We start from the raw sequence: 27,897 nt of genomic DNA on the forward strand, positions 1-27,897 counted from the left end.
GTAGAGGAGGTCTACGCTCTCTCAAGTGACCCCACTTATCCTAATTTTCTCCTTTGTTTTCGTCTCCTTGTGGTTGCATTAATGAACCGGGGTGGAAAATCGGGGGTGTGGAGCTTCGATCCCGCTCCGAAATTTTTTTCTCTCTTGGCGGCTACCCGAGATGCATCTTGTAAGGATACCACTAAGCTCAGGGGCACTCCATTCTTCCTCTGACACGCATTTCTCTATCTACATTTCATAAATGAACCTCCCCTTCCTCTTTCCGATAAATTTTATCCCATCCTCCAATTTTATTTGCATTGCCGAATGCTGTAGAGTTTTGAAAAATTAAAGAGACCCGATTTTTTTTTAATCCGCCGCCTACTTTTCGAGCTATTCACGAAGAGAAAAAGACGGCTTCCCCTTCACAGATAAGTCTATGACGCCACGAACTCATTCCAAACGGTTTACCACACGGAAAAAAAAGATTTGATTAAAACTATCGAACTGCTGTAGCCATTTCGGTAACAATTACCAAATCAGTTTGATAGAATTTATCAAATTGGTTTGGCAATAATTACTGAATTTTTCAATGTGCCATATGAACCCAAAAGTTTGATAAATTTAATCAGAAATCGATAGTTCTAATCAAACTTTTTTTTCCGTGCACTACTCTGATACTCGTCGACTCGGGGGGGTTATCCACCAAAACTCCCCCCCTCGCTGCGCCACTGCATCGGCGACTATTGAAAAAATATACCTATGACAGCAAAAACCAGTGCATGGCACGATGGCACGTTGTCCCTGGCAGGCGGGCTAGCTGTCTGCCGTGACGTCATCGATGATACGTAAACAGCGACGTGAGACCACATCTGTTTCTATCGCCTTGGGCCTCATGTGGTTCAATTCTGTTTAGTTTCTTGATAGGGATGCCTGACCTTAGTGAAAGGTTCACCTTGAACGTCTGAATGAACCAGGATACAAGAGCTTCGTGTCAACAAATCTCGGGGCTTGAACTGGAGATCTATCTCAGATCTGTGTCCATTGGAGACTATAATATCAGCCTCCGAGGATCAAATCTCGAAACTTCATTGTAAAACTGTATCCAATGAAGGAAAATTACCGAAAATTAAATCGCTATTATGACTCTGAGACCAGTCTTAAGGCCGCCCTTCACGGTGAATTATCATGCTAGTGATCATGCTGAATGACCATGCGAATGAAATCATTCGCCATGTATAACGGAAAAATTCACGAATGAACCATCATGCGCATGATCATTCAATGAAAATTAGGATATATATTATTTTTTCTCGCATGATCCCGCGAATAATGGCAGTGCGAATGATTTCATTCGCATGATCATTCACCGTGTACAGCTGCCTTCAGAAAAACGGTATTGTTTCGAATTCTGAGATTTTGTCTCGAGAATTGGGAAGTATGCCTATCCACTGGCAACACATGAAAAGTGGGTGGCAACTTTTGCATGTTCCTATTTTTAAGTTACAAGAGAATAAGTTCCAGCGTGATAGAGTGGAAGTTAGGCATGTTGAAATGAAAGTTAGTAGCACTTTTCCACGATTATTCAATGCGTGCGACGCGTTTCGGCTCACAAAGCCATGAGCTGTCACAAGCCAGATGATGACTTCAGTGGCTGTCCATTCTTCCTTTGAAACTGGGACTGAGACTTGCTTTACAAATACCATATGAATGAAGTGTTGCATAACAAGCAGGATATTACATTTGGCGGTGAATTGAATTCAATTTTATTCGCACAAATTGGAATTGGATCTCGATTAAATTGAACGACAAGCTCAATTAATCACTTGTCTTACCACGTTTTGAGAAATTTACTTGCCGTATTAATTTGATAATATCATTGAAATAGGCATTATAAAAATTCTCCCACAGAATTGCACATAATATGATATTTTTACATGAATATAATTTTCTCAGAGGATGGTGGATATAGGATACATAAGATAACCCATGAAAACGAAAAATTTGAAATAGTATTTCCACCCATGGGCCACTCTATTGCATCATGAAGTATATCATTTCTTGTGAAAATAAACCTTTTATGAGACCACATGTATCTACCAATAAGGTGGACCTTTTGAATAGTTTTTACTTTCAATTATTCTAGATGTGATAAAATAATTTGAAGAATGCACCATGGGGAATCAACTATTGGCACGGAATATTTATATGCAATTTTAAAATAACCATGATCACACAGGGTTATACAATAAAACTCAAGATATTATTTCAAAAAGCTTTATTAGTTACTCTCATCATGATTATTAATATTATTGCTTTTTCTTACTTAGCTTGTCAGTGTAGCATGCACCACAAGAGTTATTACACTCTTCTCATTGAGCATGTATACTACACTTAGTACACAAACTAAATGTGCTCACCCAAGAAGTTTGGTCATTATTTGCCATCACAAAAGCACATTTGAAACACCCTTTGGAGAGTGATGATGTATGACACTTTGAATTTGGGGAAAGTATTGAGGTTAAGGGCTATAATCATTCATGGTCTATCCTGTTGGTAGAATGGGATGTTTATAGGCAAAAAAAAACCAAAAAAATGGGCTAGGAGTGCAGTAGATCAGGGAAGGGATACAAATGATGTAAGGAATGTTGTTTATGGCAGACTAACTATCCAAATGATGCTCACAAAAAATAATGGCAATGGCATTTTTCATGAGGGAAATGATTTAGAGTAAGGGCAGGCCAAGGCACAGATGACAGGGTATAGATACGACAATGAATATAGAGGAATGGGAGCGGGGACAGTTGCAAATGCTAAGGGGTGGTGGGCATTTGAGAAGGTTTAGCCATTAGATGAAGAGCAAAGTAGAATGGAGGTAATAAGTTGGCAACGTCACTCTATTGCTGCTATGGAGAGTAAATGGAAACTATTCCAGAAATGCAATCATGTCCACCGATTCTGAATAAAAATATCTGTTCAAGCGTAATCCCTTTAACATTTTCCTTGAAATCACAAAAAATTAATATGCCTCATTGCTCAGCAATTTTTTTTTCATATGCACCTGAATTTTTTTCTTATAAATTTCAAAATTTACCGTAGATGTGAGCAACTTCCTTGTCAGAAGAGTTTTCTCAAACCAGGGTATCCCAGCTTTGAGTTTCACATCTCACTCACTTTTTTTTCGAAAAATTATAATGTTTTATTTCAATTTTTTTAAATAGCGGTCTCTTTCTCCTACTTATCCACTCCAACTAATTTTAGATATCTAAGTGTCTGTGAGTGTGTGAAAGCATTCCGTGAGAGTGCAGGTAGTGAGTTTCTCTAGGCATACTGTTTTATACACATCATGAATGTCATACATTCAAACATTTTTTTTCCTACCACATTGGTGGTTTTACTAGCACATTCCATGAAATATCAGATGGTGCAACCTGAAAGTTATTTTAGGCTCAACCATACCCCCTATTAAACCATTTCTACACAAACGATGAATCACATCATCCATCATACCTCCATGAGGAAAACCTCTTGAGTATGCAACATTTACGAAGGTTCTCACAATATCAAAATTGCAACCCCTTAATATCTCAAGTACATAAACAAAACAAAAAAGTATAACCCATAAAAATTTGTACACTCACAACCAGTAAAATATAACTCATTTCAATTAAAAATTCTAGATATCTGAAGTGCTTGCAGCCATCTATATCTCCAAAAACAAAACAGGAATCTCTTTTCTGGAATTGTGGTGCTTAATAAGAAAACCCCAAGAAGTATTGGGATCACTCCATAGTCTCCTCAGAGATTTCTTGCAAGAAGGCAACTTCTCACACACGAGTCACATATCACCTTGTTATATTATAGTTAAGTTTATTCTGCATTCAGCATTTATAGCTTGTATTTATTTTTTCTTCATTTGAGTCAAGGCACCTTGAAAGTTTCCCCTCACCTCCTATATGAACATAGACTGGGCGCATGCAAAAATTATGGTACACCATGCTTAACAATGCCCTCTTCATGTACTGCAAATGACATCAAAAGAGGACCTCCACACAATTCCATTTGAGAATGTCTATTCACACTGCACAGAGAATATCTTTCTCCCTCTGTTCTTCACAATACACGGTTAATATACATACTTATACATATATATGACTTCATATATATATATATCTATCAATCCCCAGGTACTCTTCTTTTGCCACTGAACGTTTGGGAACCGCCCCTTTGAGGGGAGTCCAAGCCACTTGCACGGTCTCTCATCTAGGGGCGGCTCTGTCATCACCTTGGTAGCGGGAGCAGGAGCAAAAGGGGTCCCATAAAGATCAGCAGGAATGGAAGTGCTGTTTTTGATGCAGAGCTCATCTCCATGCATTGCCCTGCAAGTATGATAAGGTGAAAACTCAGTGATAAATAAAAAAATTTGTAATATTGTGCGAATTTTTATAACCTACATTTATATGTATTATAGAGCCAACTTGTCGTCGAGCAAATAGTCATCATTAATTTCTTTCACTGAATGGTATGATATGGCATGTGGCTGTAACCTGAACATCAAAAGTAAAAGATTCAGGAAAGGAGAGGGGAGAGAAATACAGCAAAAGTCATAAGCTACTTGAAACAAAAGTCTAATGAGGATGCTAAAACCCATCTTAAAATTATCGGGTAAATGTAAGTGCTTCAAGGAGGTGTCTCATTTCCTCCACAGAATATCCATCAGAAATAGGAATTTGAAGCCAAACCATCTGGAACGACATCTATTAACTATGTACACTGAAAATACATTAATGAAGCATTTGGAATGATTAGCTAGCTTTATATAGTTAAATTTTGTGTTAATTGGGTATGAATAGCATTAAACATAAATTATAATGTCTCGACAAGCCTTGTGGGCAGGTGTTTTGTCACAGGTTCAAACATTTGAGGAACTCAAGAGATTTGGAATGGGTGGGGAGATAGTTTGTGATGATGAGGGCTGTCTAATACAGGTTGATGTCTCATTGCATTAATGCCTTATGGATTGCATATGAGAGGTCCCAGTTAAGGCTAAACAGGGATGCTGTGAGGAATTTATTGGTCAATGGAAAATATTATGTGAATCACAGAAGATTATTAAGAGACTTAGGGTATAAATTCAATTTATAATAATTGAAAAATTAACAGTACAAAATGAATTACCCAAGATTTTGGGACAGAAAACAGACTATGCATAATACCCTATAAAACTATATAAATATGTACTATGAAGTATCAACTAATCACATATATTATGGAAAATGCTTTCTGAATAAATCACATATATAAAAAATATTTAAAGATAACCCAAACTGATTCATAACGACCTCCTTTACTAAAACTATTGTTACATTCACAAACTCACTCATAAATGTTGGTAAGACTTAAAATTCCCAATCATAATCGAAAAGTAATGGCCATTCAAAGGAAGTCTAAAGGAATTTTGACCTACCAATGCTGGTGACATTGAAAGCAAGAGCACCCTCCACTCCTGGCAGAACATTCCGTCGACAGGAATCTGGGCTTGAGGAGAAGTGCACCACTCCTCCACTGGATGGGCCCCCTTCTCGATAGATAAAACACAAACGCCGAGCTCCATGAGATGAGCGAGAGAGAGGTGTGGTGATGAGAAAATGAGTGCCATTATCTTCCCATCTACCATGACAGGAATATGCTGAAAATGAACATCATCAAATCATTAATTACAATTATTCTTTATGATAAAGGGATAAATAAAATACTTAAGCATACCTGAGCCATTGAAGGAGGAAGCTTAATATGTGTACTACTTTTTCTTGTGAATTTCTATACAAAAATCTTCTTCATCAAGCATACAGTTTCTCTGTGTTGATTACTGTTGCTTTTTATCAAAAATACACTTGAGAAACCAAAAATGTGTCAAAGGGCTACAAGGATGAAATTATAGTACCTACATATTTAACTCTAGAGTGTGTATCCTATGGTTATTGCAGGTTTGCCAGCCATCCATTTCCTGCTATTCCTATATGCCTAGAGTAATTCTGTAAATCTTGTTCTGTTTTTTGCCATTAAATAATTCTCCATTAGATGCTTTTTGAAATTGAGTGCTATAATAGTGATATCATTCCTTTTTACCTTCAATAAACGGTGCCTACATTTTTTTAAGGTCTGTACATGTGCTCTTTTGAATCTAACTTACCAAATTTTAAAATATTTTTTTGATAGGAAAAGCAAGAAAAATTATGCACCTGGAGACTGATGAAATTATTCATTATTCTATGAAGCTTGCGATATTAAATACATACTTTTTGAGATAGGAATGGATGATAATCTATCAACTAAAGAAGTATCTGTGGTCTGTAAGTTCAATATCTTATAACTGTTCAATCATAATTTTATTTGGGAAATAGATCATTTGAGATTAATAAATTGGAGTGTGTAAATTTAATTAAGATTGCGGAAATGTTAATGAACAAAATTTAAATTGCTAACCACTGCAGGAATGAAATTGATAGTAGAGACTTGAATAAGTAATTTTTAGGACTTCTGTAATTGTATATTGATGAGCAATTTCAGAAAATCCTTCATTTTTCTTCTATTCTTTTTTCTTCAGCCCATTATTACTGCCGTTATGGTTCAATAATCTAGATTAAATGTCTCTATTAAATGAGATTTACGATGGTAGATAGCAGGACTCATGAATTTTCATTCATTTCCAACTGCAGTTGCAAACTTTTCAGGTTTTCTGTACAAGTATGAATGTACCAAGAAAATTTTGATGCTTTGCTGTTTTTAAGTGAAGTTAAGATTTACTATAGAGAACTAATGAGAAGGAAAAAACTGCGTGGGTGCCCATTGCTGAAAATGCATTTGCCCCCTATAGCAAAAACACTCTCTGATGGTTTATTATATGAATTTAAAAAATTCCACCTACATTTTTTTCCATGTTGCAACTTGTATCATAAAGTGCAAGTGCATGTAACCCTTGATAAAATAATTTGTTTAGAAATGCTTGGCTGAAATACACTGCTGTGGTTTTTAAATGAGTAGTCATTCTAAATTATAATATTTTACACCGATTGAGAAACAATAGCACTAGCTCAAATAAACAAAATATGTACCATATAATGCCAACATAGTTCTCATGTTATTACCCTCTATTTAACCTGTACAAACTAAGATCACTGTATGAGACAAATTAACTCCAAATATAATAAAAATTTGTGAATCACATGATTTACTGAATTGAAATTGTATGGGGGATTCAAAAATGAAAAGTAATTAGAGTTTTCTTGAGATTGTGTTTCATCAAATACCACAAAATTAATTTATTCTGCCAACAGACTTAAAATTGACAGAGATTGGCATTCAAATTAAATATTTATGTATACCATTGAACAGATTCACTTTCCCATACACACCAGAAATAACATCAGATCTCGTGCAGTCCGAGCGGAATTCCATCGTATCTGAACTGCCACATCCCACTGCTAGGGAAGTAAAGTCTTCCTCCTCATCACAGGCATTACGTCTCCTCCTGACACCACGACCTCTTCTCAGACCTGTTACGCTGAAACGACCCATATGGGGACACTCCCTTGGCTCTGGACTTGCAGCTGTAAAGAAAATACAAAATGGATTTTAGGCAATCATCCATGGACCAAAAAATTAAATTTTACTTAATCATAGTCAAATTATTATTTGCTATCTTGAATTTCAGCCTTTCATAAAAATTTTATGATATATTTGAAGATGTTTAATAGGCTGAAGTGATAATAATTTTTTTGAAATGGATTAAGCATTAGAGCTCCTAATTTTTTCTTTGATGTCTCCTTGACACCACCCTAAAAAACAGATGAAATTATGTACATAATAAGATTTAATTTTTCATTTGTTATTACGATTTTCTTCTTAGAAGCTTTCTTCATGCTGCAATTGCAGTAGATTTACTAATGAGGAGAAATATTGGTCTTATATGACTGGCAGCAATTTAACTCTTGTATTTTTTAAATTTAAATTTTAAAATAGCATGCTAGCAGCATACTGATGGGAATAGCTGGAGGCTGCTCTGTGTATATCCCAAATACTTTCTTCATATGCCCTAAAAGTTTAGTTCATTATATAATATGGGAGTGTCACAAATTTTAAATGATGTTAATGGCCTGTAATATCGTATTCCTCAAGGCTTTTGACTAGATAGGAATGCCACAAGTTTAACTCCAAAAATATGATTGCCTCCTGGAACCCTGTTCGTGTGCATTGAAGGTCACAATTTAAATGTCTGGCTAAGACAATGTTGGAAGGGATAGTCCATGATTTATATAACTACCATTTGTGGAAGGCAAATACTATCTGATTCAGGTGCGCAGCTAGGAATTAAGGCTGGGGGGGTTTTAGGTGCAACTAATACAGGGGTGTGTGGGGGTATTGAATAACCACCAGGATAAGCGGCAGGTGCGAGATTAACAAAATGTGGAATTTTAAGATAAATGGTTCAAAATGGTGAGTTTTACAGCTTTCTGGGGGATATTTTATCAATCCTCACACTATTCTATTAGTAATATCAATCCAATTAAGTAAAATGGATTAAACTTAAAAATTTCTCTGAGCTCTGGGTTTTATCCCCCAAAACTCCCCCCTCGCTGCGCCACTGAACTGATTGACAGTGTAAGAAAATGTATGAGGTTTGAACGTAGGTTTTCACAAAAAAAAATGTATGAGGACTCCCATTTCTGGAGGGGACATCTGCTCCACCCTACTCCCTACTTGCCTATTCTTATGATTCCACATGTAGTTTAAGTACAGTATTATTTTGGCATTCTTAGCATACATTTATTACTAATATTCACAAAATTGCTATGGTCTCCTCCACAGCTTGTTTCATTTAATTATACATAACATTATCAGTACTTTCTCAGGAAACTCCTTAATATAGTGGTGAATTGGGATAAATTTTTTCTTGCATACATAATTCATTATTCCTATAGCATGGAGGTCACATTTGATTGGTCATAAATTTTTAAAGGGGAAAGATATAAAGCTACTTACTGACAAGAGTAACAAATGGTAGAGAGACTTCATCAAAATGTGAAGGCTGGCATGCCTCTTCTGGCCGATGAGTATAGCTCCCTGAAATAGATTTAAGATATTTTCAGATAATTTAGCCAATAGAAAAGAGAGAGTTCCACATTGATTTAATGGTAAATAAATATTTTCGTAATTATTTTGGAACAAGATGCCTAATACTAGAACAGTAGCTAACAAATGTTGTATTAACAGCTTAAAATAGCATAAATAAAAGCAAAAATGTAAAGAGCACTCATAATTTTTAAAATTTTTTGAGATTTATTATAGCAGATAGCTCAGAGAATTTGGAGATTGCTAGTATGTATGTAAAAATCCTTAAGTAGGTATAGAGAAATGAAGGCATCATGACAAAAGGTTCTCGTTGCATGTGAAGTTTGATTATATGAGCTCATTGATTCTGAAAACTAATAAATACACTAAAAAGAAAATGCTTACCTGTCTGTACTTCAATAACATGGGAGTCCCGCTTATAAAAGGTCATGCAGACATATCCGCTATGACTGAAATGATAGAAGGAAAAATATTTTTACCAGTGGCGTAACTAGGAATATGTTTTGGGGGGTGGGGAAAGGAGGGCCTTAAGGAGTGACCTCCCACCCCCAAACAGTGGGTCTGGGAAAATTTTTGAAATTATGACATGCCTGGAAATACATTTTACATTATTTTGGCATTTAAATTTAACTTTAAGCAGATGCAGTTATTATGTATGAAAAATAGACAATAGTTATAAATATTTTTTATTTTTCTGAGGCTTTGGGGAGGGGGGGGGAATCTACCCCCTCAACCCCCTTACAGTTATGCCAATGATTTTTACAATCACTTATGGGTAGACTTATATCAATGTATCAGAGTGAGACTTGTATACTAATGCTAATGCCATGGCAAGATCTTACTCAATTTCAAGGTCATTTTTTTAAACTGATTTTTTTCCTCTCACTTAAACTCTAAGGTAGGTTTGAATATGTGAAGGTAGAGCTCACTCAGGACTAAGACTTTGGCATATGAATTTTACTCATTCTGAGTAGCACGTCCTTTCCCTCTACTTGCACTTTCAGGAATTTCATTTGAGGACGTCTGTAGGCTTCATCCAGACCTTTTACTTTCCACCTAGTTCTATTCACTGGGGTACAGTGGTGGTTTTGAAAGTGACTTTTTACTAGGTCAGTAAATGTTTTCATGTCAAAGTTACTCTTCACTTTAATAGTCCAGAAAAAAGGGGGGTGCTCTTAATACCATATTTCTGAAATACATATTTGGCTTTAAAGCCATGACTCCATACCAACTCCAATGACCTTGCCTGAATTTAAACATTTCACACGTATAAACTCTCAGTTGAGTCAAAAAATTTCTCCGTTTGCTAAAGAGAGTAAAATTGTCTAAGCTTATATACATTTCAGAGCTGTACCTAATTTTGCAGTATTTCTACCATCAGGAAAATACTTTATAATGCCTTTTAAACCAGTCAAATGAATCAATGAAAGGGTTTAACCAGGATCAAAAAGAGAGGGAGGGAAGCCATGGTTTCTCATGTTGCGACAATTCAGTATGAAAAAGGCGAATGAAAACCGAATTTTAAGGAAATTATAAATACGTACTTATCTCTCTACTTTATTGGTTCTAACAATTATTTACTTGAAAAAAATAATTTAATTTTTAGAAACATGTCTTATACTAATATAATTTCTCATGGATCTGGAGAAAAGTTGTTCAAAACTTTGTAAATAATTATTTTTTTTGCTTCTAGAGGGACAGCTATGCCTCCTGTCCTTTGCTGGGTACACCCATGAAATCATCATTAGCCCTTAGCTACACGTGCCCACAAGGAGAGCACCAGTGCACGTTCGCGGCTTTTTTGCCGCACTTATAATTTTTGGTTTTCCTAAATGTACATTAAAATGTTTAGGTATTTTAATGCATTTGGATAGCTTTTAATACTAAAAGCACTTTAAATACTTTCACTTTCATTTATAAACAAAATTAAAGCATATTAATATGCAAATTTCTTCATAAAGACTTTGAATAATTTTTCTTAAGGAATTGCAGATGATAATGTTCTTGGTCAAGGGAAAAGTACAGAAATAGAATACGAAAGTGTGCCACCAGTGACCAGTGCCACTTGATCTATACGCAGTAAACACCCTATTTTGAATTTTTGAAAAATGTGTCAAAATTCCTGCTTAGCGTGTAACTAAGGGTTAAATGGCATTAAATGAGCGAGTGTGGATTGAATGTATACTAACCATCCCATTGTAACATGCGTAACAAGGCGTGCAACATCCCCAGTCACCTCCACAGCCTCTGAACAAACAACTCGCATCTCTGCATCCTGTGGGGAAGACAGTGGTGATGCGGAGACCTGCTGCAAAGACTGCTGGTGCCTCCCCCGGTGGTGGGCACCATTCCCTCGGTGGTGGGCACCTCCCCTATCGCCTCCGTCCGTTCCACTGCCCACTGCTGGAGGAGGTGGGGGTGGAAATGGGGGAGGCGGTGCCGTGTCATCTGGCGTTGAAGCATTAGAGATCCGCAAGGTTGTGTTACGAGCATGGAATTGATAGGACCTCCGATAATCCAGTGTGTGCCACCGGGCATGAGCAGTGAGCCAAGGTGGGAAAGGACACTTGATTGGTGATGGTGCTGGAAAATAAATAATGACCATGAAGAACAAGTCTTAAAACGAATTTATACTAAATACATAACTCCTGATTATTTCTATATGATAGTTCAGTAGCTTATGAAGACAATGATTTGGGATGGGGAGGGGCAAGATTGGGGAGGGTTAGGTTGAGCAATCTAAAATAAGGATACACCATGGTATTTAATAATGACATGACATGTGGAATTGTCAAAATTAAGGAGGTGCAAAAGTGCAAGTAGGCTGATAGTAAGAATGTTATGCCCATTGGCAGATTTAGGGGGGTATGGGGGCACATGTCCCCCCAGACACTTAAAAAATAGATTATATTTTTAAAACGGTCCTTTTATGATTATGTTTGTTTTGTTTTGTGTGATCAGTAATATAGCCAAATGTAGGGGTACTTAAAAATCTGAAATATGAGAAGATCTGTTAGACCCTTGTGCCCTCCCAGAAAAAAATCCTAGAACCACCCCTGTCTGCCACTGTTTCACATTAATTTTTTTATACCCAATTAGAAGAGATGATACATTCTATATCATGTCACCTATCTTAAAAGAATAGGAGTGAAAATAAAAATAAAAAAAACTAACTACACAAGCAGAATTTGACCCTCTTGGTGCCGTGGGCTGAAGTATTGGCTTTGAGGTTAAAATTGACGTTGAGTAGTTAAAATTAATAATTATGGAGCGACTACTCTTGAATTAAAATAAGGATTAATTATACAATGAAAAACTAACATAATGCAAGTAAAATAAAGAAAAAAAATCTTGATATACCAAGAAGTGTTGTATCAGAAATATTTTCTTGAAGATTGTACACTTTGGGCCAGTTTTATAATGTCTGGATAGCCTTAACCAGAGCATGGTACAGCCAAAACCTTAGCTGGAGAATGTTAGTAAGTTACAGTAAGTAAAAGTAGTTCAAAATAAGGTTTAACTCATGATTTCCAAAGCAAGGATGAGTTAACTCCAATTTTCATGCTGCGCAAAACTTTAACAAGACATTATAAAACCGGCCCTTAATTTACCCTTGCCATTTCTTGCCAGGGCCAAAGTAGGTGGCACTAAGAAGGTTAAGTAACAGGTTTTCAAAATTATTAAAACATTGCCCATCATGAGCAATAACACCCCTTAAAAATAGGCCACCCTCAAACTGTAAAATGTCTGGAGGGAATGCAGTAGTATTAAATGTTTCTCCTCCATGAACCCTTTTAAAAATTACCTTTCCTTAGTGCCATTGTTCGTGACCCCTCCATTGGTGAGAAGAGACCATTGCAAGTGGCATCACCAGATTGGGCAACTCGGAAGTCAACGGTGGTCTCCGAAGGGACCATTGTGACACCAGGGGAGGCGGGTGGGAGAGGGCTCAGAGGGGGGTTGATTGGAGCTTTCTCATAAACAAAACAACGGTAACGATCTTCATTGGATGTGGCGTGGTTGTGATGAACTTTTCCCACCAGATACCTAGATGAGCCTTCCTTCCATGTGGCTAAGCAAAGCAACTCTTCAACTATAATAAAAAAGGAGCATTGAAATATTAACATATATCACCCAAATACATATGCATTGATTGAAATAACTCTACACCTTCAGAGTTTTCTACATAAAAGAACTTGAAATATTATTTAAGCTCAGAAATTTTAAACGTATTTGAGCGAGTGAAATTCATGAAAATAGAAATAATTTTGGGTACTTTTTAATAAACATAGATGCTAGCAATCTACAACTTCCTCTCAATTAAACTCCAGGAATGCATTTGATTTTGTAATGTACCTCATGATTTCCTAGATAATTATGCATTTGGAACTGGAAGTAAAGTATCTATCCATTACTTGACTAAGATATAAGGTCAAAATTATTTTATAAGTTATTTATTTTGAGATAAATTTTGCAGTAGATTGTTCTTTATAACAATCAATTCCTTTTCTGCACTACATGGAAATGCTACTGTTTTAAAAATATTTTCTGACCTACAAAAGAGTTTTAAAAGTTTCCCACCTACGATTTTTTGTTTCCAGCACTGCTTCTGAATAATTTAAAATGACAAAAAAATCACCATTTGATCATACTAACCGGTACTTTCAGACCCATACACATCTGGACAAGCTTGGTACCGAAGTAATAGGCGAGAGTCTTGGGTACATGACTCAACTGAAGAAGGTGGTGTGGTACACTCTCCATGACCACGATTATAGGAGAAAGTAAAAGTTCCAGCAAAAGGACAAGCAACAGGTGCAGCATCAACCCGGAACATGCTAAACAGCAATGCATCTCCAGTGATGAAGGAACAAAGTGAGGGAAGGGATTCTCGAGCGTGGCAATAGGCTGAAAGAGACAGAAAAACTCCCGTGACTCATAGTAAAAATCTTTCGACAAAAAATTTGGAGTTACTGTAAAGTGTCCACAAAACGGATCCATTGATGGATGAATTACTCACTCTCTTTGTACTGCAAAACATTAGAATGCTTCTCGTAGATAACAACACAGCGAAAACAGGCTCCTTTACTGAAAAGCAGAAACGTGTACAGTTAGAGAAGATTTCAGCCATCAATTATGTCAAATTATATCAAAGCTTTAATTTAATGCTGATTGGAATTAAGTCAATGAGCTAATTTGTGGATCGTTTGAGATGAAGAAATCAAAGATGCAAGCATTCCATTCATGTTAAAAAAATACCATGCATATCTAGAATCAACAAAGCATATTGAAATCGCAATGAATATAATAATTATACATTACTAGGGTAAATACAATAGTCAAGAGATAAGTATACTAAATTGGATGACTTACTCATCAACCACAAGGAATTTGTCTCCATCTGAAGCTATGCAACGACCTTTGGTCGACAGTCGATCTTCTGAAATGACGATTGGTGTTCTTACTCCAGATTGGAACCATGTCCCCTCCCATTTGCTTGGAAAGCGACAGTCTGTAAGAAAATAAAAATAAGTGATATAGATTTACTTTCAACAAAAAACTCTTCTTTCGCACTTTGCTACAATAGTTCCCTCTCCTAAATAATACATTTCTTTCTTTTATGGACAGATTATTAATGTGAACTGTTTGGAAACTTTGGTAAGAAAACCATGACACACTTCCTCAACCATCTGAGGCTCTTTCTGTTGTAGAATATTCCATGAGGTTATGAATTCCACTAAATTAAAAATACGGCCGTCGTTAGCAACCCATTTCCTTTCAGTTTACAGGCGCGAATATCGATATCCTAAACGAATGCAACCCGCAAACACACATGATAATTACCAATCGAATACGGGAGTTTCCTTTATTTCGAATTTATTGATGTGCCTTGGAGACACAGATCAGTATTTACACTACTCGTGTCCTTACGGTTCCCTGAATGCATTATTTAAGTATATAGCCATTACTTTCAAGATACTCCGGCAATTACATTTTATCGGGAATAAATGGTCGAAAAGCTGAAATGAAGGAAAACAAAAGAACGTTAACTTAACGTATTATATATACTTTAAACCAATATTCTGCTTTGGAAAGACATAAATAAAATTCGAGGCACACATTCGATTCATTTTTTGTTAGGACCAAAATGTCGTTTGCACATAAAAGACCTCTAATTTTTGGGTAATGGCAATCAAAAGAATCCAATTAGGTACATGTGTATCTATGTAACTAAAAAATGAATGGGATGTACGTAAAAGTTTACTTCGTGTTGATTTTTCCCGTGTAAAAAACGCAACTATGAACTTAAATCCTATTTAAATGAATGGGTTAAATTTTTGCGATGCAGAGTATCGTAAGTATTGATTTGCTAATTCCAAAAATTTCGGAGAGAGTTGAAATTACCTGGTGACTAAAGTTTTAAAGCTAGTTACCTATTTTATTAGACTGGATTGAAAAAAGTTCGTACAAGGTTTACGTCTTTCATTCACTTTAAGCGACATTATAACATTCTTTAAGGAGACTTGGGCAGGTTTTAGACTCTCAAATGCTTACATGACCATCATAAAATGTTATACCTACCCGACCTCCAAAAAAATCTACTATCTTTCCGGTTGGATCTCATGAACTCCCACTCATCACTAATCAGACATTTATCTTGAGTAGTAAAAGATTATGAAGCACGTAGGACACGCTATTGCAACTCAGGTCTCCACGGATATTTGCCCGAAATGGCTAAATTTCAGATCCATCCGCCCTCCGAAAGCCCACAATACTCTTCTAAATGCGATCCAAAAGCCCAACTCACGGCCGTTCTATTCCGAGCCTTTGCGAGGACTTAACTGTCCCATTGGACGGGCTAAGTAGGAATCTGTACTATAGGACCCACATTGGTGGCCAGGTCAACCGGGCGCCGAGCAACGCGCTAACGCAAAGGCCACGTGGATTAGTGCCGAGCCTCGGACGTGCCAGTTTTATGTGTTCCGCGTTAAACGGCAGTGTAGGTACCGCGGAAGCGGAGATGCTCCTAATATCGCATACAGCAAATAGAGGAATGTAAGCTTGTAATCATTCCTAACGCCTCCTCCTCCTACCTCTCTCGATTGATCGCGCAATTAGGGAAGCACCATTAGCGTAATTATCATGACTTAACCACCCCTTCGGATGGATTATGTAATTACAATTGCGGATACGGCGCAAAATGCAAATATACACATGGTCTCGCGGGAAGCAATGGAAATATGCAGCGGATATCTATAAAGTACCGCCTCGCATATTAATTGTAATAGAAGGTGAGGAAGCGCCGCGCACAAACTCGGAGTTATTACGTTTCAAATGTTAATTAAGTTGTCAAAACTCGTCATTGGAAAGCGCGACCAGCGCTTAGCTAATGAATTGCTAATGTATTCCTACGAATAATGCGAGAACATTGATCGTGTTGCACTAATTTGAATCAAATAGCAATGATCTCTATGCCGCCTTAATTAGCCCATCGCATGTTTACCAGAACGCAACCCATCAAATAGATTTTCTTTAAGTTTTTATGCAAACTGAAATAAAGCGTGCGCGAGGGTATTTTCTCTCTCTTCCTGTCGATTTTATACAGTTTTTAAAATTATAATGTAGAATTCTATGGATATTTAGAAAACGGCGAGGTTTTAACAGGAATTAAAGTCAATGAAAAGCGCAAAATGAAATATTTGACATTGTAAGGCAAAAGAGACTTGACGCGAGGTTCGCGGCTGAATAGAAACAATGAGAATTAAATGACTATTCTTTAATGCTACATTTTAACTCTACTGATTTCACTTAAAAATTTCCTCAAGTTATTCTTTTCGCGAAAGCTAAAATAATAACTAGTAAAAAAAGTAACTAATCGCTAGTTATTTAAATAATTTATCTGACGTGAATGATCGTAAGCTCACAAAAATACTATCAGCCATAGGCAGATTTAGAGGGGGGAAGGCCCCCCCCCCCAGATGCTTAAAAAAATAGACAAGATTTTTAATACGCTTATCATTATTTGCATTTTATTTTGTGTATTACGGAGCCTCAATCATTTAATTTAATAATAACAACTTTCATATCAGAATAAAGAGAACATTTTCTGCAGTAATGTACTTTGTTTTTAATCTTAAATATGAGAAGACTTGTCAGACCCTTCTGCTCCCCCCCCAGTAAAAAAATCCTGTATCCGTCCCTGCTATTAGCTGTATTCATTGACAACGATACGGGAAAAATATTACTTCCTGACTCAACTATTTCTTTCATCTGCAAAAAACATATTACACGAGGAAAATTAGGAAGGTTACTAAGAAATGATATACTTAGTAGTTAGTATGATAGGCTTGCACAAAGAGACGCCCGAATTTGTTTATCTGATTAGAAACGTCATTGGCGAGGCGGCGTTCGATCATCAAAATCGCATGCGTAGAGGGAAGAAAGGTAATAATAATGCGGCGCGAATACAAGTATTAATATTAAACTCCGTTTTGGAGTCCTAAAACAAGTGAGTTTAAATTTCCCATTTAGTGATGTACGCCAATATGGACTAGAATGTTCTTTAATTTTGTTTTTTTTATTAATGCTACATATTAACTCTAGTGATGTGATTTTAAAATTTTCCCAAGTTCTTCTTTAAGCAAAAGGGTAATAGCTAGTTATTTAAATGGTTTATCTAACTTGAATGATGAGTGATATGGTAAGTTCACACAAAGCCATTATCAGCATGTATTCACTAAAACTTTTGTGTTAAATTACAAGAAAATAGCGTAAGTTTTAAGGTAAGGTAAGTAAAATTTCACAAAAAGCACTGAACGAGCGGTACGGATGCGTACTCTTATCTCTGTTTTGGTGTCCTCAAAGGTGCGAGAATAGAGATATTCTTATGTTAACTCCTGCATTTGACCTTATCCATAATTATCGTTAAAATATTTTTTGATATAAAGCTAAATCACTGTTTGGATGACCCTAACGTTTCCCGATTAATGCTGGTCGCTTTTTCAATAGGATTCGGTGAAAAAACCAGATTCCCTTGAAAACGTGACCAGCATCGGTCGGGAAACGTTGAAGCTTCCCAATCAGTGACGCAGAGACATTTCCCAAAAGTTTTAAACCATAATCACGAACAACCGCGAAAATTTTAGCAAAGAATTTATCATGGAAAATGAAAGACTAAACTTTTTTTAGGTCCACCATTAAATTTGAAAAAATGCGACCCGGTTTTCACTGCATGTACACGTAATGAAACCCGGGTCGTGCTAACATATAACTATGTTATAACTATGTTAACCCTGGTCGTGATTTTTCAAATGTTTTAGTGAACATAACAAGGTTATGTCTTTCATTTTCCATTGTGTAAAGGTTTCACAAAGTTAAGCCTGAAATTATCAGGGGAATTTATGCACAATATTTCTCGCTTTTCACACATTGGTTTTTGCTGTAGCTGCGTGGCAAAAGAATTGGCCGATCACAGAAAAATGGAACGATTTGGAATCACATGGAAAACATAGTCTGAATGCTCCCTCCTCGCGTATTCATAGCGCCCATTCCTCCACGCACCATACCATTCAGGCAGGCGAGAGACGCGAATTCGACGGCGACGTAGGCAATTTTTATTTCCCCGCGAGACTTCCACCGTTCCGCTGGACGCAATGAAGCGCGCGGCTGGGAAATTCCCTCCGACCATGGCCGACGCTCGTTGTAACCGTATCGCGGAATCCCTGACCTCGTGAGAGAACAAGTATCGTCGCTGCCTCGTGAAAGATAAATGCGGTAGATAAATGCATCCCGTCTATGCACGGGAACGCAGCAGGCAGTGACCGAAGCGAAGGTTCTCTGCGGGGATAAAAAAGGTGTGCAAGAGCGAAGCTTACCTCGAGATCTCCGTACGTATCGAATTTTCGTAAAGCGTAGCTCAAATTTGACTTCATTTTCGTTCGATAACCGCTCGTAACGTGAAATCTGCATGCGAATAGGGGTTATCGTCGAGATATGAATCATATTAGTTCGAGTGACTGTGTCCGCTTTATGAGTGCCTACGGTTTTCCGCTTCTTTGAATCTATTCTATTGCAAACCACGCTGGTAAAGTAACCGGAGGGATGAGTTCGAACCAGGTATGTGAATGGCACTGAAATAAATACAGATTTTTATCGAAAAGATCACATGGACCAGCACTTGATTCACTGGACTCCTACCTAAGGCTTTTGCATTATTCCAGCGTAAAGTACATTTTTTTCATTGCATTTAAAATGATTGGACCACTGGATACTCATCTACGCGATACTGGATACTCATATCGAGGATAAGAGTCCGAATGCAGGCAGTGATGGAGGTTCCACGTGGTAACCGAACCCTTACCTGGTTTACCAAATAGCCTCGGGGAGAGGAATAATCATTATTAATTTTTTTAGATCTGAGTCTATGGAGTCCACTCTACCAGACTCTTCGGACGGCAAATTTGGGATCTCCACGTTCAAACTAGGCTAATCCTTCTCCCTCTTAATCTCACTTTGCACACGCTGCCAGCAGAGCTAATTAAAGTTAAAGCTAAACAAACCCACGCCTACTCAGGGGTGCTTAAGAGTTTTATTACATGCTACCTCTCCACAATAACCAAATGACCACTGATTTTAACCAATTCTTTATTTCAATACCCTTTATCTAGAAATAAGTTTGGGCTTAGATAAGTGCTTTGAGTTTTAGTGATGAGTCTATCAATTGGTGAGAACGATGCTCATGCTTTTAGATCGAGCAACCAATTAGCGCACTTCGTAAATCCTTTTCTCTCATCAACTATTTAACTTTAGATTTGAATTACCCTACTCCTAACACTACCTTTCCTTATATCGATATTCTAACTAATCTCCTTTGCAACTTTCGCATTTACTTATCTGTAAAGTTACTCTCATGGCTTAAAAAAATATTTCTTCACAATAGCTAAAATTGAAATAAGTCTTCCACCTTGACCACAGATATTTCAAGGAAATGCTCTGAGAAAGACTTTGACCAATCGCTTTAACTAATGCATATTTTTTCTCATGCCACACGGAAAATGATTCTATCACAGTAAACAAAGTTCATTTTTCTCATCACAGTGGCAGTAGCGAGAAAATAGTTTGATTGAAAAAATTCTCTTGATCCTGTCCCCAAACAGGATCCCCTATGATCGCAGAGTGCCTTACCTAATAAAAACACAAGCATCTTTCCCCCACACGAAATTCATTGCTGTGAAGGATTCTCCAAAATTCGACGCTATATTACTTACATTATTTCTCAGTTATGCAGGCTCTCCTCACTCGAGAAATTAGGCCTAAATTTATGCTGATCCTTTGCTTATCCCAGGATAAGAAAAAAAAACAAAGCAAGAAAAAAAAACCGACGAAGCATTGTAGTTAAATAAAGTTTGAGAGATAATTCTCCGAGAGGCATGCTGGGGGCAGGAAGGGGAGGATGAGGAGAGAAGGAGGGGGGAGAGCCATTAGAGCCGGGCCTCTTGTTCACGGGAGAACTCAATTTGAACTTTTGGTGTTATCCGTACGAATTATGGAAGCCTGCATCAGTTTTTTTAATTTTATTTTTCATTCCCCGCGCATGGGTGCCGAGGTTCTCAATAAAATGCGACCCTCCCAAAGCCCTCGGAAGGGGAAGGATCCTCTTCTATATGTGTCAGGGACCTTTTCTGATGTGAATTAGAATTTTGTGAGCGTTGTAGAAATTTATACCTGGCACTAGTCGCAATAGAAGAAAAAATTCTTCTTTCCAAGAGAAATATCCAAAAACAGCCTTAGTTGTTTATTGTTGAGGGGAGATGGATGGTTGAAAATACCATTTACGTTATTGAAGGAATGGGGAAGAAAATATCATCATGGCGAATAGCCTAATCTTCACGAAAAGCTCCACGGAAACAGCTTAACGTCTCATTCGGCGGACGGCGTTCTGCGCTTGAAGTGACCTAGAACCCAGGAAAGGGTCGGGATTCTTCTAAAAAATTTTCTAAACCGCCAAATTAGGGCATACCACATCTTCCTGCTAATTTTTATTCCTTGCATAATCCCTGATACCTTCCTTGCCCTTTAGTTGGCATAATCGAGACTTCCATTCATCCTTGCTTTCAGCATGCTCTCACTTCTTAAACAGGGGAATGCGTGAAAAATGTACATTGACTACACAAAAATATAAATGGGGCTAGTGATTATGTCGATGACATCAATGAACATAAAAGAAACCAGAATCAATACAAGAAGACTAAAATGAAATCTAGTAATTATATTTATTCTTCGTTATCTCAAATCACCTTCCAATTTCGGCAGGTTTGGATGGATGGAGGAATATCCATTCAAAAGGTAATTCCAAATGCTAGTTCTTGCTTTTAAAGTAATTCCTACGTCAGTACCGAATCATCCTACTTCCGTCATTTCCTGGCATATTTTCCTTGATCGAAGTCTTTAATATTCCTTCAAATAATAAATGTACACCCTTGTCTGTCACCTCACTCTAAATTAGGCGAAAATTTTCAGCCACTTCATCTCTTTATTGATATCATCATTTTTATGTCTTCATTATCTTGCTCTTTTCTTTCCATTCTTGCCACCATCTACATCCTCCTCAATGCAAAAAGAAAATGTATTTTGGGCCTCTAAAGATATCCTATTTGCTCTTCCCAACGTGGAAATCCGTCACCAATACAAAACTCTCTAATAGAAAAAAATCACCAACTTAAAAAATACTTATACTCCAATAAAGGTGCAACAGGAAGAAGCTTTTAAGCAATACTGGAAGGTTTGATTATACGAATGAAAATAAATTATTCAGAGGATAATAATTTATCACAATTTCGGCCCAGAAAGATGTATCGAAGGGAAAGACACCATTTGTCATCCCAAGTGGAGCTCATGACAGCATTAAGGTGAAAAATCTTGATCGAAACTATGAGTGACAATGCTAAATTTTATTTCAATTGGAATACCTTAATGATATAATAATCATAATTGATAGAAAAGTTCTCTCTTACTACATTTTCGTCCTCTTTTTGCACGCTTGGTTAACATCGTACCCCCAAAAAATTATTTAAAAAATTATTTAGAATATCCTATTCTTTAAATTATATCTTTAGCCATCGTTGGTTCTCAGTAGTTTATTATTCACTTGAGCCTTAGTAAATGGATGAATTTGATGGCGGATTGAATATTAAAATTGTATGTTGATAACATTAGTAAAAGTAATGGAAAGATTGGATACAGACTGAAGGCAAAATAAATAAATAAATATGTGACAGATTGAAGTGAATCCTCATCTACGTCTGTAACAGTTAATGAAAGGGGTCGCTGGAGGGTTGCTGTACACGAACGAATGTTTGGACAGACAGCCTCTAGAAATGATTAACATAACATATTTGAAGACTAACTATTGGATAGAATTTTTGTGACTTATGTTCTTGTCGGACGTGAATACTTCTAAAAATCCGCATTTGCGAAAAAGAAAATTATCGTTGTTCGTTGAAATCTTTAGAGGTAGGATTGTAGTAAGTCCTAAAATTTTAAATTTTTTGATACCATATCCTTCTATGAGCACATTTCAAAAACTGCACGTTATTCGATATACTACATATATTTGGCGACTTGTTCACGAGAAGTGCATTTTCACGTAACGAGGAAGGTATAGCTCCGTAATTTGACGCCTTATCTAGACGCATGAGGCGTAATAGCCTTTGAAATTGAGGAAGAAATATATTCTGGAATAGCGCCGATAAAAAAAACTTAAAATATGTTTTAGAAGCTGATATTAGGGAGAAATATGTCCTCTAGATTTATGGATGGCCTCATTTTAGTGTCATTACGGCTCTTCACTTTACCAATCGTAAACGATCATTTTCTAGTCCTCGCATTACCACCCGTGGCCATGACTAGAGACAGGTGAATAATTACCTAGTTTTACATCCCTCGATTCTCTCTTTATTTCTATCCTTCTAATTGTTATTGGAGTTAATTCATGCACCTTCACTCACAGAGACAACGCGTCGAACCTTTCTTTTCGTATCTTTCGACTGAGATAAAAATTCATGAGCGAAATATCAACTGTTGTCTGCGTAAATAAACCAGACGGTTGGACGTGGGTCCATCAAAACTTTGATGACACAGTCGGGATAAGCACGGCCCAGGAGAATGTGCAGCTAAACGAACCTTTTATTGATAATAAACTGAACATCATTAGCCACGTCCGCTGTTTTAGCGTCTTAGAGCCTATAGTGATAGTTGCATTTGAACTGAAATATGAGAAGCTTACCGCATGGCCGAAGCACTACTACTACACTTAGTATTTTTTCACTATAAAAAGAGACGCTTGGAAACATTGGTCATTAAATGAACAGCATATCTCCGGACTAAATACCGTCTTTATAAATAAAAAATTAACTATTATTTTGCATTGGCTATGTTTCATCCGCCAGATTTGATGGTGTCTCCAATTTTCAAGAATTTGTTTTGTATTTTAGGCCAAGGCGGAGATGTTTTCAACCGAAATTAGTATCGTCTTTGATTTTCTCGGGGAGAAATTTCTGTGCAGAGTTGTTTTGTGTTTATATTTTAGCGATGGCATATAAAACCGTATTTGCGATCAATAAAATGATGATTAACAACCTGATGATCCATAAAATGGACGGAGAGGTGAGAATGAGAAGGTAAAATGAAGAATAGGAGAAGAAACGACACTGTGATTCACTGTACGCCAAAGAAGAACACAGTAAATTTTCCACATTACTAGACACAACAGTTCCGTGGGAAACAGAGTGGCGGAAATGATTGGCTGCTTTCAGGTTCTCTTCCTCGTCTGTTCATCTCAGGCGACATTAAACAGAATGTAAATGTGGAAGAAGCAAGATTGATCACAAAAGATAGACGCTATTATCCGAGATTCATCAGGGAAGCCATCGAAATAAAGAAACACTCAAATAATTTCAACAGAGAAGATGGCTACACACTGCCCAGCTGTTGGAAACGAGTTTTCAGCGAAAAAAAAGCGCACCATAACGAACCGGCCACCGGCTGAAGGAAAGGAAATCACCAACTGCATCCTACACTTCGGACTTGAATAAGCAAACTGCGACGTTTGCGAAACATGTCGTCGCCTGAGATGAACAGACGCGGAAGTGAATCTGGAAGCAGCCAGTCATCGACACCACTCCGCGGTAGCCTTCTTTCCAACAGAGTGGAGGAAAAACTGATGAAAAAGTCCTCAGAGGAAGACCAAGGGACAAGTGTCTAGGATAAATCAAGAAGGATATGGGGAAGAATAGCCACAAGGATGTTAAAGAACTGGCATGGGATAATTAAGGGTTGTAGTAAACCAATATTAGGATTGCAATCGGTGGCGCCGACTCCATGGGGCCTGAGGGGGCCCGAGTCCCCTCAAAAATTCGTTATAGGTGTGAGGAAAAAATGTGTTAGGCTTGTCGATTTTCCCCGGAGTGTCCAGATATCGAGATTCGAGTTATCAGGGTACTTATGTTGATCATACGACTCTTCTAAAATGTTTAAAAAACATAAAACTCAATACTTATAAAATTTCCCGGGGCAAGATTCCCGATTTGGCCCCCCCGAATATTTTTTGTAAGTCGGCACCCCTGATTGCAATACTATGAGCGAATGGAAAAAATTATAAATTGGAATGGCCAGTGAGTGCCTCTTTGATCCCAGCTGTCTTGGTGGCTCAATGAGCACGCGAGTTATTGAGGGGGATAAAATGTTAGTCATGTTGCTCAATTAAATGGGAAGAGAGAGAGGCAGAATTACCAACTAAGGACCAAAGTAACTAACAATAAGCTAGCATGGGAATAAAACGAACGGTGGAAAATTGTACAACGACAAAGTGATACATCCTCAAACATACTAGAACTTAGGACAGACTTAGAAGAAGGATTCAAGAAGAAGAGCCTCAGGGAAGTTTAAAGAACTTGCATGGGATAGGGAGAAATGAACGGCTGCAGTAAACCAACATTAGGATTGCCATAATGTGTGTTCCGTAAACAGAAGTATGTTTTAGTTGTCGTAACTGCCGTAACGGAGGGCGTAGTTTTATTCCGATATTCAATTTTTTGTGTGTGTGCGTGCGACCAGTCGTCGTCAATCTCGGAGTCAGTTGTGAGAGTCAGTGTGTGGAACTCATAGTGAGAATGTGTGGTGCCTCAGCTGCCCCAGCCCCTCCCCCGCCCCCAAGTGTGTTCACGTGTCGGCGGAACTGCAGACAAGGAGCCTTACTTACTGATAAGTGAAATTCCCCCGTTATTATTCACTGTTTTCATCATATTGTTAAAGTTATGAATATCATTTTTTGAATGCTTAAAAGTGCGTTGTATTTCTCTGGTCCTTCGGGTTATAGTTGTATGAACATCTTTCCTTTTTCATCCCGCGACAAATGTGAATGAATGGAAACATTACGTTTTGTAATGGCCAGTGAGTGCCTCTTTGAACCCAGCAATGTCTTAGTGGCTCAAGTGAATGGACGCCGGAGGGAAATGCGAGAGTTGCCGGAGGAAATAGTAAACGCAGTCGTCCGTGGCGAAGTGAGGTGGTCGGATGTGACCCGTCTCGACCTCTCTTGCTCGTAGGATTCGCTCAGCTTGCCACGCTTTCCGGCGTGAACATGACTCGAGCACCAAATTCCGCACGGCTGCATAAACAGATGAGCTCCTCCTACATCTTATCTAACCTCATATTCTTCGATCTCCCCACAAGGCTGCCCTTGCATAAGGACTCTTGACCTCCTTCTGACTGCCCGTAGAGCTGATAATACCCTTAGGCTGCTTCACTCGAAAGACGAAAATCTTGCTTAAGGTCACTTGAATCAAAATCCGTGCAAAGATCTGTTCTGGATGGTCATTAATCACCAAAAATGAATTGGCACGTCAAGACGCACGCCGGGAAAAGAGAATACGCGAATTATTGAGGGGGAAAAATGTTAATCGTGTTGCTTAATTAAATGGTAAAAGGGAAAGGTAGAATGACCAACTGCGGACCAAAGTAACTATGCTGGCATGGGAATAAAAAACCGGTGTAAAATTGTTTATGAACGAAGTGATGCATCCTGAAATATAACAATTGGCCTTTGGCAATTTATAAATACTTTTAATTTTCCATGATTACGGAATTTTAAAAAAGCGTTAAAAAATTATAATCGTGAAAAATTGCGAGCATTTATTACTTCAATATTAAAAGATTCATTTGAAGATCCAAAAGCTCTCCGAATGCGGTCATTTTATTCGAAAATACAGATTAACCAGCCTGGCATGACAAACGATCAAGGCTAATCGATTTTCTCCGCGAAATTTTTGCTGAGGGCGATCGGGGATTGCATGCGGGTGGGAGAATGGCACCAGTCAAGGTCGCTTGGAGCGGCGGTAAGTTAGGCGATATTTGACGGAACGGAGGCGGCCTTGTCTCCCTCCATTGTCCCATTCGAGGTCTCCGCGACCACTCCTCCCTTTGCCGGGTGAACTCACATCGCCGCACCGCTGGACACCTCGCTGCTCGATTAACGCCGTATCACTCACCCCAGTCCACCACCGTTTGACCCTCCATCACGACCTTTTACAACTCCTGCCCCTTTAAACGTCTCGAAGCCTGCCTTACCCTCTCATAGGTTCCTCTACAAATATTACAATAGAGGATCCTCAAGTTGGCCTCTAAATAATATCTCACTCACCGCGCATTTAAACGAGTTAAAAAAAAGTTGCCACTCGTTTCGCAGATGCCTCGTTCACATTACGATTGTCCGAGCGATCGTTCTAACGATAGTTGGCCGAACTAGCCGTGTGAATGCATGTCCTGACGATAGTTCACGTAGTTCCGAACGTTGCCACTTTAAGATGGTTAGGCGCTGGGAGACCAGAAAAGGAAGCGACAAGAGAAAGACGAAAAGCTCGAAAAGCTCTTATTTTTTCAGGGATTTGTCCTAGGAAGGAAGAATATGGGCGGAAGAAAAATTATTCGGTAAATACACGTTGAACACAGTACTATCTTGTCTCTGCATACCTCAACAGTTTTTCTAAGCAACAATTTTCCGTTCATTTTAGATGTCAGCACTAGAGGGCTGCACAGATTTTAGCCATCGTCGAGTGAATGCACGTTAGTTCCGACAATCGCTGGAACAATCGTAATGTGAATGAGGCATGACGGAAAAACTTATTCGAGGGAAAATAAGGCATAACTAGGACTGTTAACCGATATGTATAAGCATGACGATGTGATCTATCAAATTAATAACTTTTCAATGCTTTTCCTTGCAATTACAAAAATTATAATTTAAAATATTGGAAAAAAATGGATCGCATTTGCACTCATCACCGCGCCGCAGGCTTAATGGCAACGCTGCACAGTGGGCTCGAATCGAAATCGAAAAAAGCTGGCCAAAACCTAAAAATAGATTTTTTTTGAGCTAGGAAGTTGAAACTTCCCATTAATATTTTCAACTAAATTTTACATAACTTGCCTGATTATTTCTTTACTGTGTCTTCACGTTAACAATATATTTGAGGTCAAAGTTGAATAAATTTAGCGAGAAACGATCACTCGATTTTTTCTGAAAAATTCCAAATTTATCCTCGTGCGGTTTCATGAATAGTTTTGTTGATAAAACTGTTATACTATGTTAATTAACACTTCTTTTTCTTCTATTTGTAGGGGTTTTCAAAGATTTAAAAAATCATTAATCATAGATATATAACAAAATGGCGGAGCCTGTTTTTAGCCAATTTTTTACATAAACGTAGAGAAAAAGTAGATACTTCCGCG

At 37.7% G+C, this 27,897-nt stretch overlaps 1 protein-coding gene across 2 annotated transcripts in view; it reads right to left on the reverse strand.

Annotated features, from left to right (window-relative positions):
- Positions 1-2,242: 2,242 nt before the first annotated feature.
- The window catches only part of LOC124166762, a 372,777-nt gene continuing 347,122 nt past the window's right edge, over positions 2,243-27,897 (reverse strand). For both annotated transcript variants that reach the window (XM_046544443.1, XM_046544451.1), the window contains 10 exons: positions 14,485-14,623; positions 14,132-14,199; positions 13,768-14,019; positions 12,917-13,204; positions 11,301-11,694; positions 9,496-9,560; positions 9,022-9,102; positions 7,395-7,589; positions 5,447-5,668; positions 2,243-4,358 (listed from right to left, as the gene is read on the reverse strand). In XM_046544443.1, coding sequence (XP_046400399.1) covers positions 4,261-4,358; positions 5,447-5,668; positions 7,395-7,589; positions 9,022-9,102; positions 9,496-9,560; positions 11,301-11,694; positions 12,917-13,204; positions 13,768-14,019; positions 14,132-14,199; positions 14,485-14,623 — 1,802 coding nt within the window. In that variant the 3' untranslated portion in view covers positions 2,243-4,260. The remainder of the gene's footprint in view (positions 4,359-5,446; positions 5,669-7,394; positions 7,590-9,021; positions 9,103-9,495; positions 9,561-11,300; positions 11,695-12,916; positions 13,205-13,767; positions 14,020-14,131; positions 14,200-14,484; positions 14,624-27,897) is intronic.

The sequence above is a fragment of the Ischnura elegans genome, chromosome 1 (assembly GCF_921293095.1).
Source record: "Ischnura elegans chromosome 1, ioIscEleg1.1, whole genome shotgun sequence".
NCBI lineage: Eukaryota > Metazoa > Arthropoda > Insecta > Odonata > Coenagrionidae > Ischnura > Ischnura elegans.